At 40.7% G+C, this 21,599-nt stretch overlaps 2 protein-coding genes across 3 annotated transcripts in view; one reads left to right on the plus strand and one right to left on the minus strand.

Moving 5' to 3' along the window:
• The window catches only part of LOC308472026 (uncharacterized protein), a gene marked incomplete at its 5' end in the record, with an annotated part of 286,484 nt that overhangs the window by 145,153 nt on the left and 119,732 nt on the right, over positions 1–21,599 (plus strand). The gene's annotated exons all lie outside the window — the stretch shown is intronic.
• On the minus strand, positions 1,473–21,284 carry ZMYND10 (zinc finger MYND-type containing 10). The gene is made up of 12 exons (XM_080994254.1): positions 20,900–21,284; positions 19,511–19,619; positions 17,837–17,953; positions 15,416–15,469; positions 13,560–13,712; positions 11,878–11,966; positions 11,107–11,207; positions 9,760–9,932; positions 8,099–8,224; positions 5,526–5,647; positions 3,941–4,066; positions 1,473–2,114 (listed from the first exon to the last, which is right to left on the minus strand). The coding sequence occupies exons 1-12, from the start codon at positions 20,995–20,997 to the stop codon at positions 2,003–2,005; spliced, it is 1,380 nt and encodes a 459-aa protein (XP_080850380.1). The 5' UTR covers positions 20,998–21,284; the 3' UTR covers positions 1,473–2,002.

Below are 21,599 nucleotides of genomic sequence, written 5' to 3' on the forward strand. Positions count from 1 at the left end.
CCTGAAGCAGTTTTCTTCCGGCATGGCTCACCTCTGGTATCAGAACAGGATTAAGGAAAGCTGTTTAAAGCAGTGGAGGGCAGCAAGGTAACACATGGTAGGGGCCGTTTCTGCTCCCCGCAGTGTGTTCTTTTTTCTGTAACAATAGGCCCCAGCCACCTTTTTATTTGCATAAAGGACAAACACTTGCACAACTACTCCATGTCTAATTTAGCCCTGAAGCCCCTGGTGAATATAAGCAAAATGGATAAAAGGATCAGTTTCCAAGGGGAAAGGACAACAGTGATGGTGGGTATTGATAGGATTCTTTGGCAAGCTCTGAATAACTTTAAATATTGAAAATATCAAAGCCAAGACTTCCTTGATACTTTTAAACAAGACTTTCATTCACTCCCTTGGGACTTCTTGCCTGAGGGTATCAATTACACATAGCATCACACTCCTAAATGTTCTCACATGGCAGACATTAGTTTAATTTTTAACAACAAAACAAGGATTAAATAACAGAATCAACTTTCTCAGTAAAGATGTAATGTGTGGTGCTCTCAATTCTGAAACCGTGCAGCTCAGCAAAACTGAAATTGTTTAATTAACCACATCCTTTCCCTGTCTCCTCCCTTGGTTTAGCACTCAATGCTAAACCAGATGGGACAGTTGGTAACACTGCCTGTTGGCCCTCTATTCTTTTCATCCCATAGTACAAAAGACACATATGCTATTTTGAGACTTCAAAATATTTCTAAATGCTGGGATCCTCGTCCATATAGAGTGCAGCTATTAAAGTAATTGACATAAATTGGGATCAAACAACATGTTATATATAAATGTGTATAACTTAGTCTTTACAAACACTACCCCATGAGGTGAAAGCTACAAGTGGGGGCAGGAATTTTGAACAGGGTAATATAGTCAAGCACCCATTCTGATCTGTTGCTTCTCATTACCCCCTTCAGAAGCAGTTTTTATCCAAAAACAGCCCTTGAGCTACAGTTTGTATGTAATGTATATTTTGCAAAACAATTAAATTTAGTTGTTTTGAACAAGATGTAGAATAAACTGTCTCTGAACTGAGATTCAAGTATTCAGGATATAGCTATAATTTCAAAAGTAAATTTAAATTACTGAGATCTAATAGGAACTTTGTAAATTGTAAGAATGCTCTCTCTGTGTGTGAATATGTCTATATACTCCACAGTGCTGAAAAATGGGTTGAATTTGAACAAGATATTTCATGCTCTTTAGATTGTTTTACTTCTCTCTGAAAAGCAGCATAGGGAAGTCAGATAAGGAGAGTGTCCAACATTATAGAATGGCATATGAAAAACAATCCAGAAAAGATGAGTGCCTTCTGGGTTTAATGATGATTTTCCATAAAGGCTTAAAAAAATAGGCTCAGGTTTTCATTCTCAAATCAGGTATATAGGTATCAGTGTCTGCATCGGTTCATGGAAAGAAAACAATTGTGAGTCAGCTTCATCATTTCTGCTGTTAACTGTAGCAGGGAATCTGGTTTATTTCAGTGCCATGGGACTGGGCAGGCTCTTCATCTAAGCCAGTATGCAAAACGATTCCATAGACTTAAAAATTATAAATGACAAAGTAAAGAAGCAATTCTAGCACAACTAAAATTCAGCCCTTCCAAATTCCTAGGGAGTCACTCTAGCTCTCCGTCACTAGTACAGGAACAGTCCAATATGCATGCATCACATTCACAGTCCAGGAGACAAGCAGCCGTGGTATTTTAAGATTAAATTGGCATAGGGGAGAGAACCTAAACCAATAGAGACTCAGTGGGCTCAGTGTTTTCTTGTGCAATCTCTTCTAGTGTATGAGAATTTTGTTCCTCTAGCCTAGGCTGTATTTGTTTGAAAGTTTGTTAAATCTGACATTAAGTGGCTTCCTGTGTATGCTGTTAATAGGAGAGTATTTTCTAATCTCAAACTCTAAAATTTAGCCTATTTGTCAAAGGAGGAACTGGAGCAAACTCCTCTACTCATCAGAATTACTTGGAAGGAGTTGTCTGCACTTGTACATCTTCCTGTATTTTCTTCAAGGTATCAGCCATCAAGTTGCAAGCTTTCTTGTGCTTCTGCCAGTGCTGTACCTGACACTCTCTGCAAAGGGGAGAGTGAAAAAAGAAAGGATTTTAGAAAAAAATAATAGGTAGCTCAGGAGTCAGAATGGAATATGGATATATAAATTTGTTAACTGCAAGATTGAAGCCTCCCTGATACCTTTAGCAGATTGCCATTCTACTTGAGGTACTGCCTCTTGATTTCTATGATCTCCTTTGTGGAATTTTAGTAAACTGAAATGTTCATTATTGTGTTTTGTTATTTTAATTTTGTTTGTATGGGTATACTAGTATGAACTTGAGAAAAGTTGTACTGTATATGTCTTAAAACAGTATTTTGCCTCGAGTGTTTATATCACGCAGTGATTAAAAATCTATTTTTAAACAGTGATTTGGATGCGGAAACTGGAATTGGTGTTGTATAAACTATATACTGTAAAACAAGTTCACTTTGGAGTGGGGCACCAATTTGTGATTTTTACCCACATATTTGAGAGTGGGACACTGATTTGTGCTTTCTTACCCACATATGGATAAACAGGAATTCTATTATCCCCTATATATCCTTCTGTAGCCAGCACAATGTGTATTTTTGCTTTCTATATTTTTAAAGAAAGTATAGCATTGTGGCTAAAAATACAGGCTATGATGAGTTTATTAGTCCTGGATTCAAATCTCTCATCAGCTTTAAACTCTCTGGGTAGCCTTAAACAAGCTACTATTGCTCAGCTTCTCATCTTCATATGTAATATGTAAATAATAATACTGTCCATAGCTTACAAGGTTGTTGGGAAAAACAACTTAGATAATATCATGAAAAGTGCTTTGGGTTCTTAGGAAAAAGCACTATATAAATTTCAAGTTTTAATATTACTAATAATTCTTCCCCTATTTTGCTTTATGGACAAAACTGGCTGGGGGAAATCCAATGCAGATTCATACAGAATAATTTCCTCCATCTGAGCTGTGTTTGCCACTAACCCTTGTTTGGAAATTAAGTGTCAGAGCAATGAGAGGTAACCTTGAAATATGACATCGAGAAAAACGTATCTTCTGACTCAGTTAAGAAAGCAAAGGGCAGCCTCAGTCTGCACAACTCCTCTTTATAATGGGCATGAATGATACACATGAGAGTTGCTATGGTATATTGCAAGAGGTTTGATCAGCCCTATAAGATGTGAGGAATGGTTAGCTCATGTCATTTAGGATATGCCTAATCTAATGACTGTCTTATTGTTAAAGGTCTATTAGATAAGAGAGAGTGGATATAAAATGAGGAACGTCGAAGCATGGATCTGAAATATATTTCATATAATTTCATATATTTCTGTAAGGAAAACAGAACTGCAATGGAGGGATATTCCTCTAATGGAAGTTTAAGAGTCTGCACTGTGGACTCAGTAGGAGTAGTAAAATACCTCAGAATAGCAAATGTCTGCTAAAGAAAGATTGTTTGAGATAGTCAGTGTTCCTATTAATAAGATTAATCAAGGCTATAAGAAAAAAGTTTATTTAATTTTGGAACTATGATTTAAAGATTGGTTAATACTGTGTATTTTTTGCATAAGAAAATGCTTACAAAAGAAGATGCAAAGACTCATATGGAACAGTATAATCACTAAGTTGCAGAGCTCAGATTGCAGTAATGTTAGTAAATACTACTAGATTTCACAACAAATGAGCCAGAAAAGCAAGATTGTAGTCTAGGTAAAAGCCAGTAAGGTGTCCTATAGTATTCAAAACACAGGCTTTAAAATGAATGGCTTTTGCTCTGAGGGGTATCTCTGAAGCTTTTGCCTACATATGAGCTACCCAAAAAAAGGGCTCAGTATAGCACAGCAACTGTCTTATGTTAGGTGTACTTACCTTTTGCAATACCATTCATTCCGGCAACGAGAGCAGCGTTTTGCTGCCTCGGAGCCACACATCCCACACTTGGGTTTCTCTGGGATCAGGGCTTCCATCACATCCAGGTTGTATGTTTTTGCCCATCTGATTTAAGACAGAAAGCAGGCTTCAGAAAGTCCTTCAAGCAACAGCAGATAATTCCAACAGTTACTTAGTCTTCGTCATGTGCTACAGGATAGAGCCTTTACATCCAAGACTGATATCACATTCAGCGGAATGTCAAGTGGTATTGTAAGGTAGCTGACAGCTAGTTGAATTTAGTCCAATATGAGAACATAAATAAATAAATAAATAAATAAATAAATAAATAAATTGATTTAAAACAGTGTTATAAACACTTCATACAATTGCAGGCTGGACACACAATGACATCACCACATAATGGAAAAGCCTTTTCCCAAAGACTTCCTTACACCTGGAGGACAGAACTAGAATTCAGACACTAGCAAGTTAGAGATAATTAGAAATACTTAAACACGTTCAGAAATGAAATGAAATAAATTTAGGAAAGTTTTGATGGATCATACTTGTGGACCCATTTCCTAATTCTAAGAAAGCTTTCTTGTGCTTTGGACACTGCTAACTGAAAAAGGCAATATAAAAGATAACTATAACACAGTCCTAGAGCAACAGTACTTAGATGTGGTGCCTGGGTCCTGTAAGGCGAGTATGTGGCAGGGAGCCAAATCCCTTTGGCAAAAAACCAAATCTGACTCAGAAGTGTTTCACATGATCTGCTATGGCCTGTTAACATGCAAGAGGATTTTATAGGTTTGAACTCGAGCTGTTTTTGCTTTGGTTTCCTTGGATGATGCACAGCTTAAATTCCTGCTTGGCAACTCCAAAGGCCTGAATACCCACCTGAGGTGGATGTAAGTTCTGAACAGGGACACGGGTGGCACTGTGGTCTAAACCACTGAGCCTCTTGGGCTTGCCGATCAGAAGGTCAGCAGTTCGAATCAGTACAGCAACGGGGTGAGCTTCCATTGCTTTGTCCTAGCTTCTGCCAACCTAGCAGTTCGAAAACATACCAGTGCAAGTAGATAAAGAGGTACCGCTGTGGGAGGAAGGTAAGTGGCATTTCCGTGTGCTCTGGCTTCTGTCACGGTGTTCCATTGCACCAGAAGCGGTTTAGTCATGCTGACCGCATAACCCGGAAAGCTGTCTGTGGACAAACTCTGGCTCCTTTGGCCTGAAAGCGAGATGAGTGCCGCACCCCATAGTTGCCTTTGACTGGACTTAAGCGTCCAGGGGTCCTTTACCTTTAAGTTCTGAACAACTCCAAACCGAACACTAAAGGACGCTTTTTTCATGACATTATGTTACATGAATATAAGTTCACATTTCACACGTCAAAGACCTTCTAATTTTACTATAGGAAGTCAAATTTCATCCGGGGGTTCCTAAACCTAGTTGAATTGGGAAAGCTGAATGTTATTCAGCATGTGAGCTTTCAGATTCTGTGCATCCAGCTGGCTAAAACAAAGACTTGCCATAACATAAGCTTTGATATGGTATTCATCTGAGCATAGTAAAATTTTACCTGCAAGCCTGGCTTTTCAGTTCCTCCTCTGAAGGGCTAAACATGTTGTTTACCTGGTGCTTGGCAATTGCTTGCCATTTTCCAGAGTTCTTACTGACAATGTTTTCCCATATTACAGGAACCTGTTAGGACAGCGAAAAAAAGAAAGAAAGAAAGAAAGAAAGAAAGAAAGAAAGGTGAATCCATCTAAAGCAAGGGATTCGAGAGCAGTAATAATTCCTGAAGCTCAGTAGAGTGCAAGCACATTTGGAAGCGATAAGCATCTATTTATATAAAAGAAAAAAGCAGGATTTCTGTCTAGGTTTAACTGACTAAAGGGAAAGTCTAACAATAGAGTTGAATGGGGAGACTTCTGAAGGAATATTGAACAGTTTTATGTAACAGTGGACAAACGCCAAATAGAAGAAATTTCAGGATAATTCTTTTAAGAAATTGCAGCCTTTTCTAGACAGATTTGAATTAAGCTTAACAGCATGAGCAATTCCTGGCCTGCTTGTCCTCTACCTATTTGTTTTTTTAATAAAAAAATATTTCTGTTTGATTATCTCCCAAATCCTTGCTTCCCCATGCTAGAATCCGCTTTACTGCTAGGGCACAACTAGCAATCAGTTTCCTGCATGTTGGTTACATGAACTAGAAATGAAGGAAGTCTTGCTTAGAAAAGAAGCATTGATGGAAAAAACAGACTTGTTCCATTTAGCTATTAAACTCTCTGTGTCTGTATCTGATGTTGTTATTATTTTGGAGGGGAGTGAACCCTGTCTGTCCCACTGACGATTACATATTTATAATATAATTTGTAGTGTTCAGGTCTTCAGAAAATACAATACCAGAACGCTCCAGGATTCAGTAGGAGGCCCCAAATACTATAAGCTGAAGGTGGATATTGAGGCATGAGCCTAGAATGTGGAACTACCGGTAGTAGTTTTCAAAAAATCTGCCACATGGCTAAAAGCTTACTTAAAATAGAACTTTCTGTAATCTGTCAGTTCCCTGAAAAGAAACACCCAGGCGTGGGCTTTCAAATATGAGAGAAAAATCTGGCAAAGGGCAAGTGTGATGAAGTTCAGCTCTACAGGAAAAGCTGATGTTTCAATAGAATTGATGCCCCTATCGAGTAAAAATAGCAGTGCAGGGACTGAGAGTCAAAGACTGCTCTGTGGAGAGACAGAGATGGAAAAAAGCCTCTTCATCATTGCTTGGCATAAAGACAGAGGGTGAGTTCATGGCTCATTGGGAAGTTTGCCTTGCCAGGGTGTGTACAGCATAGCTGCAGTCCCGTCCACCCCCGCCACCACCAAAAGTCTCTCAGAATGCCAATTCTCAGTTACTGGTACCAATGTAAACTAAGAGAAGGGCAGGGCTGTAGCTCATTGGTAGCGCATTTGCTTTGCATGCAGAAGGTCACAGGCTCAACTCCCAGCATCTCCAGGATAGGGCTGGAAAAGCTTTTCTGCCTGAAACCCTGAAGAGCTGCTGCCGATCAGTGTAGACAGCACTGAGCTAAATAGGCTATGGTGTGACTAAGGTAGCTTCCTATGTTCCTGAGAATCAGTAGACTAGAACAGCTCAATAATTAAGAATTTAGACACAAGCACACTGGATTCAGCTTTTCTGGGATCCATTGCACACCTTTATATTCTTGAGGAGTAACTTCACATGCTTTCATGCTCTCTTTTTCTGTGGCTTTCTCCTAGATTAATTTCCTACGTGTTTGCCTATTTAGAATAATGTTACCTGCTGACTATCAATATCCTTGCTTAAGGAATTTCTATGCTCAAATGCTGTAATTCTGATGATGTTAAAACAATCCTGTTCCTAAATTCATATCTGCCTTTGATATTTGATTGCTCTTAAGTTATCCTTAGAATAAGCTCTAATGCCAAATCATCTAATTCCAGAGTTCTCTAAACATGACTTTTTATTTTGCTGCTGTGAATATAGATGGGTTCTCCTGTGTGCAGCAAACCTTGTCTGAACTGTATGCAGCTAACATAAAACAAAGTTAAGTAGTATAGTTTTTCTTGCATTTCTCCCTTCAGCATAGGAGTTCCGTATGACCATGCCTGGGGCTTAACCTGTATTTTGCTGAATTGGTATATTTCACCTAATCAACCTGCAACATACTTTGGGATTGGTAAACTCTACAGTCAAACTTATTTGTTGGAAACCATCAACACGAAAATAGGAAAATACAAACAGTATAGAAGTAGGTTGCTAAGGCAAACACAGAAACCTTATATGTTGTATATTTATCCCCATCCATCAACAAATAACAGTTTTTCTTATTATTCAAAAAGGAAACTCTCTGAATAATTCCTTTAATAAATCTATCTCTGGGAGAATTATGAAGAGAGCAACAGAGTACTTATTGAACAATGTTTTCCACACCTTCCTTGCCACAGATACACGATGATTTACAAGTATTGTGGCATATTTTCCATTCAAATATGCTGTGGGCATAAATCTGAAATATGAAAGCTGCAAATGCCTTCAAAAATCCAATGATAATGAAGGAAAATTGAAGTGCAAGAATAAAAAAGTTGGCTAGAAGGAGATGGTTTTGGATATACCTGCTCTAGTATGAGGTCCTTCTTGGGTGGAGCAGGGTCTGTCACAGCAAGATGGCTCAGGAATCTTTGCAGCTCGAGAAGATTGGGGAATTGGTCAATGAGGACATCGGTCAGGAAGGCACGGAGCTAAACAGAGATGATCACAAGATTTAAAAAAATGTTAAGAATAAGCCATATGCTAAGTAAAAGGATCTGTATGAACAACGGACACTTTTATACTTTCTCAGATCTGTCTCAGATCTCAGAGCTGGTTAAGTAAAACAATGCATTTCAAATTACCCAATCTCTACTGCTCAACAAAAAACTGGTAGCAACAATACAAGGAGGCAGAAATTTGCTACACTTGGAACAGCAAGGAGGCCATCAGTTGCAACTATTATAATTACTGCAGAGAAAGATATAAACATTAGCCCTCCAGCTCCCATATTAAGCAGGTGTGAGGGAGCCACCAGAAGGCCTTTGGAGCTAGATCTCAGTGTCTAGGCTGAAGGATGGGGGCGGAGACACTCCTTCAGGTATACAGGACTGAGGCTGTTTAGGACTTTAAAAGTCCATACCAATATAATTTCTATGCAGAATGCAGTACCAGTGTCCTAAGGAAATTTATCTTCTTACTCTTCAATGGCTTTGATTTTTTTAAACCCACTCTGCCTAAAAAGGCTCTGAGAGTGACTTACAGATCACTAAAAAGAAGGAAAATATGTGGGAGGATGAAATAAACTAAGTTACAAGTTTTTCTAATGATCAGCCAGGGTGGAAATGTTCAAGGAAAGAAGGCATCAAAAGTTGCTGCTCTCTCAGCTGCATGGATGGAGTGGCCCTGCATCCTCTGTTGCAGCAGATGGAATGTGATGGAATATTATTATTATTATTAATAATAAAATTTGTATATCACCCTTCATCCAAAGTTCACAGGGCAGTTCACAAAATAACCAAAATGATAACACAAAATACATAATAAAACAAAAACAAAGCAATATCCCCACCCCCAACACATGTAAAAGGCCATAGAATGTGCCTTATTAGCACAAAGCTCATTTATATGAGTAATGTCTTGTGGCCGAAATGCACTTGTTGTTGACTGCTTTCTGGAAAATATGGAAATGGCTGACTAACTAATTTAAGGCAAATCTATGCATACTTACTCCCAAGTCCCATGGGATCAAATAGAATTTAATTCCAAGTACACATATGCAGAATCCCTCTGTAGTGTTGTAACAAATGTTTATGTTGTAGCAAAATTTGCAGTGTTGTAACAAAATTTGTGTGTCACCAAATTCTCAATATTTTTAGATAATAAAGGAATTTAAATTTATCAAACAAAAGCTACCACATACTGTTAGAAGAAAAGGGCATTTTCAATGTTTCCTTTAGAACAAAACATCCCACTCCCAAAATAAATAAGTGTCCCACAGATAAAATTTGTCATCTGTTGACTAATTAATTTAAAATTAACTAATATTAATTTGCCAGTTAGCTCAATTAAGGCTTGCAGGCCCTACTTTACTCCCAGTTGTGATGGATTAGCTGATGAAAAATCAATAATTTTTAATCCTGGTTCCTGCAACATTGTTTAAAGCTAGAATAGTATATCTAAATATGCCAGACTAAACATTATGAGAATCATGCACTTGCAGTCTGTGTCCTCTGTAGTCCTCTACCTTCAGGAGCTGGCCTTTGTTAAAATTATTGAAGTTGTACTTGCGCTGACATTCTGGGCTAAGGAGCAGGTTATAGAGAGCAATCCAGACTTGCCCATCCAACTTAGTCATCTTTACATGGTCTTCACAGGGCACCTCATACCATGCACCATTCTCATACTTTTTCAGCTTCCCTGGGAAAAATGATAAATGGTGATAATAAAGAAAAGGACATTCTAAAAATCATAAGTAACATTTAAATATGATAAATATAAATCTAGTAGGCAAAAAATCTCCAGGCCAAGATGGATGAAAAGCTGCTTATGCAAATGTATAATTTGCACACTTTCTTATGTCCAGTTTGTTTCTTTATCCCTAGATTTAGTCCTTCAGGGGCATAATGAGCAGGCTGTTTTTCTGGTCCTGCAACCCTATTAGGATAGCAAGAAGCCTCTCTATTAGGATTCTCTTTTGCAGAACTGAAGCTGCAGTATTATGTTTCCTTAACTATTGTTTGCATCTGTCTGTCTCAGGAGACAATGGAAGAGTCAGCCTTCAAGAGTAAAGTCAAACTGTTGGAGAGCTACAAGAGCCTGCCATGGCTGCAGAGACCGATGCAGGAGAGACATGTTTTGTTGCAGCTGGGGCAGATGAAGGTATCCGGTTTTGCTGCTACAGGTACACCATGGCATTTCTTCTAAATCAGTGCCCTAGTGGTGTTCTTATACATCTCTTGTACATACATGCTTTCTTCTATCATGACTGTGGTCTACTGCCTGGTTAGCTGTATATTCAGATGACAGTCTACTTCTTGGCATGACAGACTGAGGTGCCTGCTCATAAATACACAAGGGTGAGTAGGCACCTGTGAACTGTCATGTTTGTCCTTCACAGTTCTGCTTTTCTTTAGAGGTAGAAAAATCAGTACAGGAACAGAAAGGGACAAGAAGAGATAGCTAGGCTCAAATAAAAAGGAAACAAACAAACTAAAACAGAGGGGCTATGGTAAGGATAGTTTTGAATTTCCACAACTGGTTACAGAGCATGGGTTGAGGTGCAGCCTGTACCATATATTAATTACAAAAAATGATGAATCATGCAAAAATTAGTTGAAGACATAGCCATCAGAAGTAATGGATGATAAGCTACAAATACATTTACTGGGCAGAAGAGTTATAAAAGGGGGAACCCTGAGTTTTATGGAGAAGAGTGTTAGTCTATCCTGATGTTCTAGTCTCAATTTACAAACAACAGAGGACCCAACCAAGAGGAACCCTTAATACCCAAGGCTATAGGAGATATTATCCAAAGGAACAAGGTCATGTGATTATTTTTTGATAGGAACAATCCCTAGCCCATAACACACACCTTCTTCACGGCAGCTCCATGGAGAATGCTCTACCAACTCTACTAAGAGACATGGAAAGTTGTGGGTATTCAGAATTCTTGTTGCAGCACTCACTGGCAAACTGACAAAACATAAGGATATATTGAAGATGCCAGTTTTATGCAATCGAGCAGCTAAGTGTTTTCGTCAAGGTTCACAAAACTAAAATTAATATGAAAAATTTAAGTGACAAAAATTAAGACCTCAGTTGGTAGTCATGTTAGGATGCTTACAATGAATAATAAGCAGTGAAGAATACACACCAGCAGGCAGTGCTAAAATCCTATCACCATACTTATTATAGCAAAACTAATATACTCCAACACTTCAGTGAGTAATACTTTAAGCAATTAACAGCACTACGCAATGAACATATATAAATGTTTACTCCTATTCAGATTAGGATGTCATCAAGACTTTAGTGATCATATTCATAGCAATTTAAGTTAATATTCAACTTAAATCAAAATTCAGCTTCTCATTATATTACAAGTTATGAACTAACTCATAGGTACCAACTCCCTGGGGCCCTGGGTGCCCGAGCACCCATAAAATTCCCCATGAAGGGACTGGGCACCCACAAAATTTGGTGCCAGGGTCATGCACACTGCATGGCACCCACAGCCCCGGGCACCCATGGGGCAAAGGTGGCACTCCTTCCAAAATTGAAACTAGCAGATATGGGAATATAGAAAATCTTTACCCCTTCTCCCAGGCGTTTACCTCAGTTCTTCCATGAAAACTGAACATACCTCTCTAATAGACCGGTAATGAAACGGAACACAGAAAGCGCTTTCAGTGAGATCTCAAACTCCATCTCCTCAGCTTGTTTCTTTAGTTCCTGGAAGCAGCAAAATTCACACAAAGAGCTATATCTAAGGCTCAAACACTATAGTGATGCTGCCAGGTGCTGGTGGGGAAATCTGAACCTTTTGAAGTTCTCTCCATATTCAGCAAATGACACTAAGTCATGGCACCATCTCAAGCAGTACCTGGGCCAGAGGTGAAGTTGCAGAGGTGCTGGACCCAGGCCCCAGCAGTGAACCTTAGCTCCCTGCATCATAATTCCTAGAGATAACATTCCCTGGCCCCAATCTTTCTGAAACACTGCTCCATAGTAGCTGCTCCCTCATTCAGGCAATACACCAGACAGGAATCAAGAGAGAAATGTTGGAGTGTTAAGTTTGAGGCTAGAAAACTACATCTTTAAAGTTTTCTCCCCCTTGAGGTGGAGCCTAGGATGGGTAGCTAAACACAAGGGGAGGGGGATAAGGGTTGGGAGCTAGGAGCCTGTGGGAACAAGCTGCCTGCACTCTCTGATCTGTCCAGGGTACTAAAGAACCTGTATCTACCGGTAATTGCACCTCTTCTCTGGTCTGGCTTCTTGATACTGCATTGGAAATGTGGCTATTACCTATGCTACATAATCTCAAGCTGGTTCTGCTTCCTTACAACTCTTCAGTGAATACAGCCTTACCAGGACTGGACAGTTTATGAAGTAGTTGTGTCCAAAATCAGAAGGCGAAGGGTTTGCAGGGAGATGACAGCTACAAGGTAAGCTGGTGGAAGGATTGCATATTCCTTTACTTAGTGTCTGAGACACTATTAACTCACAGCAAGTAAAACTCTTGAGTGTTCTGCATTACCTTCCCAAGCTTAATACAATGCTAGACAGTGAGACACAACTGGTCAGACTCTACCATGTCACAAAACAATGATGATGGAAGCATGGAGATAGAGGAAGCTAGCTGAAACTCAACAAGAACAAACTGCATTCCTTCAATGAATAAAGCTTGTTAGACAAGTAGTAAATAAAACTCATTTTCACTTAGAACGTTACCACATGCCCAGTAAAGGGGGAACTCGTTATTTAGAATAGCTTCATTACTCAGAACAGTGATTTATGGCCTTTTGGTTCTGAAAAAGTAGTGGGAATAAGTGCAGAGAGCAGATGTGGTTATGGAAACTAACACAGAATGTTTCAGAGCTTTGCAGACATTATTTTTTTCCTGGTCCTACCATGATGCAAACTGAGATAGGCCACTTCAGAAAGGACATTTGTGAGATCAAAGGGTAGCAAATGATCTGTTTTTTAATTAAATATTTTATGGTGTGGAGGCACCACATGAATTTTCCATCTTGGGAATTAAAGGGTGGAATTCCACATTGCCTTATGAGGAACATTCAGTTTTTGCAAGCATTTCAGCTTGCCAGATGGAATGATTCCCGCTCCCCCATGAGCTGTTCTGGGGGTTCTCTGAACTGCCCCCACCTGGCAAGAGGTATGCAAAAGAGAGGGGTGAAAACCCCATTGCACAAGCAGAATTCTTTTCACAGGGTTTCTGCTGATGGAGCTGGTTAGGTGAATCCCACCAAAAGTTTTTCTTATACCCAAAGAGGCATCTAGAAGTGGGAGGTTGCAACTTTTACCAACCTGCATTGATGAAGGATTGGCAAGATCCTCTGACTGAAGCTTTTGTTCAACTGGGATCTTCCCACTGGCACTTCGAGCTGCTAATAGGGTCAGCTTCCTATGGCTGTAATCTATCAAGTCCAGAATGGTATCCTCTGCTGATTCACAGATTTCCTGCACAATAATAGAAATGCTAAATTCTGCAGAAAGAATGGAAACAATATTCCAAATGAAGGCAACTCATCACTTAAAAAGTGGCTTTGGTTACACTCTAGTGTATAAGTTCTCTACAGTGTGTCTCTGAAAAAACATAGCTGTCAATGAGTTAGGCCTAATTTCCAGTACCTGGATTAAATGTGTTTCTTCCTTATCCAAGATACCTTCTTGTCTGACCATGCATGTCTAATAGCTAGGATAAGAAGCCATCTGGTTTATTCTGTTGGGAGCTAAAATGTTGTTTAGTGAAAAGTAAGAGAAGACTGAATTACACTGTTGCAACCAGTTTAGCAAAAGAAATGTACTAGAAGAGAGTCAAAGGGATATTCCACAATAGGTCAGGTAAGAAAAGATAGGATCATAGAATCATAGAATAGAATCATAGAATCATAGAGTTGGAAGAGACCACAAGGGCCATCGAGTCCAACCCCCTGCCAAGCAGGAAACACCATCAGAGCACTCCTGACATATGGTTGTCAAGCCTCTGCTTAAAGACCTCCAAAGAAGGAGACTCCACCACACTCCTTGGCAGCAAATTCCACTGTCGAACAGCTCTTACTGTCAGGAAGTTCTTCCTAATGTTTAGGTGGAATCTTCTTTCTTGTAGTTTGGATCCATTGCTCCGTGTCCGCTTCTCTGGAGCAGCAGAAAACAACCTTTCTCCCTCCTCTATGTGACATCCTTTTATATATTTGAACATGGCTATCATATCACCCCTTAACCTCATCTTCTCCAGGCTAAACATGCCCAGCTCCCTTAGCTGTTCCTCATAAGGCATCGTTTCTGGGCCTTTGACCATTTTGGTTGCCCTCCTCTGGACACGTTCCAGTTTGTCAGTGTCCTTCTTGAACTGTGGTGCCCAGAACTGGACACAGTACTCCAGGTGAGGTCTGACCAGAGCAGAATACAGTGGCACTATTACTTCCCTTGATCTAGATGCTATACTCCTATTGATGAAGCCCAGAATTGCATTGGCTTTTTTAGCTGCCGCGTCACACTGTTGGCTCATGTCAAGTTTGTGGTCAACCAAGACTCCTAGATCCTTTTCACATGTACTGCTCTCAAGCCAGGTGTCACCCATCTTGTATTTGTGCCTCTCATTTTTTTTGCCCAAGTGCAATACTTTACATTTCTCCCTGTTAAAATTCATCTTGTTTGTTTTTGCCCAGTTCTCTAATCTGTCAAGGTCGTTTTGAAGTGTGATCCTGTCCTCAAGGATACTTGACCAGGGATGAAGTAAAAAGTCTGGGGCGAATATTTGGTTTCTGAGGGGCACTTGCCTGCACTTCAGATTGGTAGGGGTAGAGGTTGTAATGTCTGGCCCCAGAGGGGCCAGTGGAAATTTACTTCTGCCAATCTGGGGAGCAGCAGGCCTGCAACGTGAAGTCACATAAAATCTTACACCTTGGCAAATCAATGACATTGTTACTTGTAGCTCATGCAGAAGCCCTAGGTGATCTTACTCCACTCTAAAATAATCTGTAGTAGAGGAATAAGAAAGAATAAAAAAGCCCAGATCAACAATTATCCCCTGGACCATATTACCACACTGAGAAGTCTCCACTTGGTGAATTATCATGATTCATCCTCAGTGACCTAAATTATCATTATGATATTTTTGTCCATAATCTTTGCTTGTAAAGTCTAAATTTGCTGCCTACCTTGTGAAAAAACACTGTCTCCAACAGGTTAACAATTGAAGCTTCATGACGTAGCTGAGGTGGAAGAATAAAAAAATAAAATATCAAAATGCCGCTTACTAGAGACATTAGTAATGTCAAAAAACAAGAGAATATGTTGTAAGAAATAGAATACCACTTTTGTGTCATCTTAGTGGTGTGAGAACATAGTGGAGCAAATGTCACATATCAGATTCAGATTTAAAATATTTAATGTGTGTGTGTGTGTGTAGTGGTGGGGAAACCATCTTTAGAAATTGCAGTTGATGGACTTCCGGGTTGGCGCCATCGCCGAATGGCGGACTCCCTCCGAGCTCCGGAGGGAGTCTGCTCGGCAGGGGCTGGGTCCTACCGCGCCGGCGACGCGGGGACCCTCAAAAACCACGGGCACGGAGCCCGTGGACATGGGGACTCGGCTGGCACCGCTAGCGCCCTCCCGACTCGTGAAGGAGCCTTTTTAAAGGCTTCGGATCGGGTGCCGGGGAGTGGCGTGGTGCTTTGAGTCCATTGCTTCCCCTGCCGAGCGCAGCCGCATGCCATTCGACGGAGAGCGCTGACTTCTTCCATTGGAAATTCGGACTATCAACAACAACCCGTGAGTAATTGGGAAACCGGGTACAAAAGGAGAAAAAAAGAATTTTTTTTTCGGATTCGGCACGAGCGGGGGGGATCTAAAAAGGAAGTCAGTCCCCCCCCCGATTGTAAACATTCTAAAACAAGGACTGGGTAACCAAGATCGAAAGAGAAGTTTATTGCTGACAAAAATCATTAATTCCACGAAGGGAAATTACAAGAATTGTGCTGGAGGAGAAGAGTGGAGGGTGAGAGGGAAAATGCAACCCCCCCTGGGAACCGGGGCGATTCGTAGAACCTGGCGAAGAGAGACGGAGACTTTGACAGCTGTCAAAGTAGCTGTCAAAGCTGGAGAATATAAAGAGGACTTTGTTACAAGGACTTTGCTGGCTAATTCTGTTACAATTTGACACAATATGGATATAAACTGTCGGAAAATAAGGAACAACAATTAGACTTTTGGATTAGAGGATATAAAGTTACTACAATCCCCCTAGAGGGGTTTTGGGACATTACAAGTGGTCGTATGTGGAAAATCACTCTGGGATTCGTACAGGACTTATCTTCTGGGAAAGCTGCAAAACTGACATAGTATTTTGTCTACAGAGGTGTTTACATTAAAAGGAGACAATAGAATTTTCTATTGAAGAAAGGAAGGGACTGGACGTAAGTTTTTGTTCCTGAACAACAAACCTCTGTAGAGATACCAGATTTCGGAATAAGAAAGTTTTAGCAGCTGAACAAGACAAGAAACCTGAGAAAGTAAGGAATAAAAAGAACAAAGGACTAACTACGACACGGAAAGAATAATGGGAGGAGCAGCAAAGACCAAGGAAATTAAAGGCATCTATTAGACTGGATTTTTGAAGTTAAACATTATTAAAATAAACAAATTAAAAGAAAACCGGCAAGGTGGAATGGGAAAAATCTGGCCATGGACTTGAGATCTCCAGGCTGACAACATATAGACTGATGGACATGTGGAATTCAAACCGGGGAAGGGAAGGGGGAGTTTTGGAATCCAAAGGCTAATGTAACTATCTGTCTGAATTTTTTTATACTTTTTATCTTTTATTTCTTTATATAACTTTTGTATATCATGGTATTATGATTTGGCATGTTAAAAAAAAGGGAATTCGTGGAAGGAAATTGGGGTTGATCTTGGGGAAAAATCTTTTTTCTTTTTCTGTTAATGATGAGGGATGATGATAAAATTGTATAATTTAAATTGGTTAATGGGTTAAACATATTAAGTTTTAAATTGGGAGTGAGAGCTTGTGGAACCAAATTAATGAAAGGGGAATATAGTCGGGGGGGGGGAGGAGGGAGTCCCAGAAAGAAGATAATGAAAGTAAGGTTCTAAATGTATTCTATCTTTTTCTTTCTGTTATTTTTCTATATTATTGGAAATTCTAATAAATATGATTTAAAAAAAAAAAAAAAAATAGAAATTGCAGTTGATTACACTGAACCTTGGCCTGTAGGATTGTTATGATCAGAACAGGGTATTACATACTGAAATAAAAACTGATTTTCTGTATTCAGGATAATAGGTACTAAAATGAGGTGCTACCCTCTTGAAAGGTACAATTTGTTTTGATGTTTTGGAAGCTCTAGCTTTAACGAAATAATTAGCTTTGTCAGAAATTTAGCTTAAAATTTATTGTACATTAATAGTACATACAATCTCCTAATAGTGATAATTCTGGGATGTACCAGACTAATTTAGCTAGCTGAAGCATCATTGTGTGATACTTTCTTACAGGTACTGTGAAGTATAAGTAGCATAGTATTATGAAATGTTGTACCCAAAACCCTTTAAAAACTTACCACTAAATATATGGGAAATGTGCTTTTTGGTCTGAAATCCTCCAGTCTGCAAAGTATAGGGAATACCTTATGCTTCCAGATCTCCACGGTGATTAATTCCTCAATCAGAACTGGGATCTAAACAGGAAAAAACAAATAATCAGGAATGAGTGAGATATTTCCAGCATAAATATGAGGTCTGTAAGGCCTGAATCAAACAAGAAAATTTCAGGGCTTGTGATATGTCTCTCTGATGTTCAAACAGCTTACTGCAGGCAGAAGAAATTCTCTCACTTTACACACTGCTGTTCACAGGGCAGACAAAAAACCCTTACCGGTGACAATGAAAGAAGGTGCACACAGTCTTTTTTGTGGAACACTGAAAGCCAGTGTGGTGTAGCAGTTAGAACTGCCCTGACATATATAAATCTATATAAATCTAATAAATAATAATAATGTGTCAGACCAGGACCTGGCGGACCACAATTCAAATCCCCACTCTGCCATGAAGCTCACTGCGTGATCTTGGGCCAGTCATTCACTCTCAGCCTAACCAACCTCACAGGGTTGTTGAAAACATATTGACCTGGCACTAAGTCCCATCTCAAGGGACATGGGTGGCGCTGTGGTCTAAACCACAGAATCTAGCGCTTGCTGATCAGAAGGTTGGTGGTTCGAATCCCTGTGATGGGGTTAGCTCCTGTTGCTCTGTCCCTGCTCCTGCCAACCTAGCAGTTCGAAAGCACGTCAAAGTGCAAGTAGATAAACAGGTACCACTCCGGCGGGAAGGTAAAAGGCGTTTCTGTGCGCTGCTCTGGTTCACCAGAAGTGGCTTAGTCATGCTGGCCACATGACCCGGAAGCTGTATGCCGGAGTTGTCTGCGACTGGACCTAATGGTCAGGGGTCCCTTTACCTTTAAGTCCCATCTCAGACTCAACAATTGGTTGTCTGCTCAGTTGTCAATGACTCATGACAGGACCTTGTCATTACTGGTTTCCCCATTTGTGGAATGTCCCCCTTAGTGATGTCTCTCTCTCTATTATTATTATTAACTTTCAGGAGTAATTTGAAAACATTCCTATTTACCCAGGCATTTGCTTGCTGAAGAATATGATTCTAGGCAACCATAAGACCACCGAATGAACTAATGCTTTTAACTGTAACAGCTCTTAGAGCATTTTAAACCTGTAACTGCTCTTAGATAGTTTAACTGTAATTGGTTTTATTAATAGAATTTTTAGTTGTTTGGAATGTTTTTCATTTAAAATTGTTGATGTGTTTGCCTCCCTGGGCTCCTTTGGGAGGAAGGGCAAGATATAAATTCAATAATTAATTTGTTAAAAATCTCACTTAGGATTGTGGCCTTAGAGTGCATAATCAAAATCATTAAATGCAGCTTGAGTTAGCTCCTAATACCATAACCACCATCATGTAGTCACAAAGAGTGCTGAAGAAGTAATTTTTTCTACCCTGTCAAGTTAATTTGGAGAGAAACTATAATAATCATCATTTATGGTTGTGACCATGGTGGGGCTAGTAGTTACTTTATGTAGGATGTAAGTGTATAAACTTGAGTAGCTCTTTGAGCAACCTTACGCAAGTACCAAATAAAACACAGTTCAACTTTGTCCACGGGAACATAGATTGTCAAATCCAATGCTTCTCTTATTGGTCCACAGTTGAATGCATCATACCTTGCCATTGTTCACCAGAAGCTCAGTAAGGAGTTGTTCATTCCCAGCAGAAGCACTCAGTATTGCCTGCATGTTAAGCTTCTCAATGTGCTCATGTTGCCTTATCCACCTAGGAGAGTAGGGTGAGAGTAGTTAGTCCCCATTTCTTCTCTGCAACCACTGCTAACAACAATTTCTTCTGGCTATCAGCCACTCTTTTCACATTTTATTGCACTGGATTATACTTCACAAGTGTATCTGATCTGCTGACATCCCTCATTTGAAAATGCTGTTAGCATCCAGTGTCCTCGAAAAGAATTAACTGCCTCTTATCCTTTCACTCCATTGCATCAGTCTTCAGCTGATGGGATAGCATGTGCCGCCCCTCTTCTCCCCCTCCCAACTTCAGGGCACTTCAGTGGCCCTGCAGTGGCAGTTCTACATAGGCAGTGTGGCAGGGGGGTTATGGTGTTGGGAGAAGAGGGTTCAAATCCCCACTCAGCCTTGAAGCTCACTGGGCAACCTCACCCTCTCTGTCAGCCTAACCTACCTTGTGAGGGGTAAAGTGAGGTGGGGGATAACCATGTAGGCCACCTTGAGCTCCTTGGAGAGAAAAGGTGAAATACAAATGCAATAATAAAGAGATAAATAATCTCTTGCTGCCCACGTGGCTCCTGTGCCCAGGGCCGGATTTAGGTTTGATGAGGCCCTAAGCTACTGAAGGTAATGGTGCCCTTTATATGTCCAGCTGTCCTTTGTCAACAACAAATTGTTGCTGTTTTTTGTGTTGAATATATGCTATATGGTAATTTATGGACCTAATAGGTATCTGAAGCCATTTGCACATATTGCCATGCAATCAGTCCATGCAGAATGTGGGTACCCTAAAAATAGAAATGAGCAAACCAGTGATATTTTAGGGAGCAGGCTACTAGGCGGGGCCCATGACTTACATCACAGAAGCCTACACAACACAAAACACTGTTGCTGTATGTAGGTTTTATTTTACTTGTTTGTTATCTCACATTTTGGAAATGTACATCCAGTGGTTTTTTCCTTTACATTTTTTTGGGGGGGGGCCCAAGAGAGTGGGGCCCTAAGCTATAGCTTGCTTATAGCCTGCCTGTGCCATTATTTCCCCACCTGTGGCAGGATAACAGGAGATAAGGGATCCAGACCTTTTTAAAAGCAGATGGGGCAGGCAGAAATCCCACAGGTGAAGCGAAGTGCGGTGGCTTTGCCTGTGAGATTCCTGCCTGCCATCCAACTGCTACAGACACTCGTCCCCACAAAGGGGCTCAGCCTCCCTGCTTCGGCCTGCTCGACTCTGAGGCTCCTTCCCCCAGCGAGGCGCTATTTCCTATCGCCCATGGACACCCCCTTCCCTCCAGCTCGGCCTCCTCCTCGTACCCGTAGTTTCCGATATCCCGCAGCTGGAAGTTCCTTAGCGACTCCACCAACGCTTCGGTTTCGCCGGGCAGCAGGACGGTGGGAAGCGCCTCCTCCATCGTGGCTTCGAGGGAGACGCCAGGCCCCACGCGGTCACCATGGAAACGAGCGCGGGCTGCCGCTGCAGCAGTAGCAACAACACCACCAGCGACCTCTAGTGGAAGGACTTGGCACTGCGGCCCACCGACATATCCCTGCTGTGGATCCAGAATGGGCCTCCGCTTTCACTTGCGGACGCACCGTTAAGACCGCCGCGTTCATGGAAGACTATCTTAGTTGGCCACGAGTGATTAGGAGAAAGACAGACCTGGCATCTAACCCTCATGCCGTGGGAATGCAGTGCCGTAGAAGACAGAATCGGGATTCGATATGACCCCAACAGATTTCTATATGGATGATGATGATGTTGATGATAATTTATTTATACCCCGCCTTTCCCAGTTCAGAAAACCGGGCTCAGGGTGGCTAACAACAAATTTAAAACACTTAATTGATCTAGTTGAGGTTCCTGCATTGCAGGGGGTTGGACTAGATGACCACCGGCTCCCTTCCAACTCCACAATTCTATGATTTTATGAAGTTTCCCCTAACTATTGGCCATGTTGGTTGGGGATTGTGGGAGTTAGGAGTCCAACAATATTTGGAGGGCTGCATGTTCCCT

The sequence above is a fragment of the Podarcis pityusensis genome, assembly GCF_964106645.2.
Source record: "Podarcis pityusensis genome assembly, chromosome: 2".
NCBI classification, from domain to species: Eukaryota; Metazoa; Chordata; class Lepidosauria; order Squamata; family Lacertidae; genus Podarcis; species Podarcis pityusensis.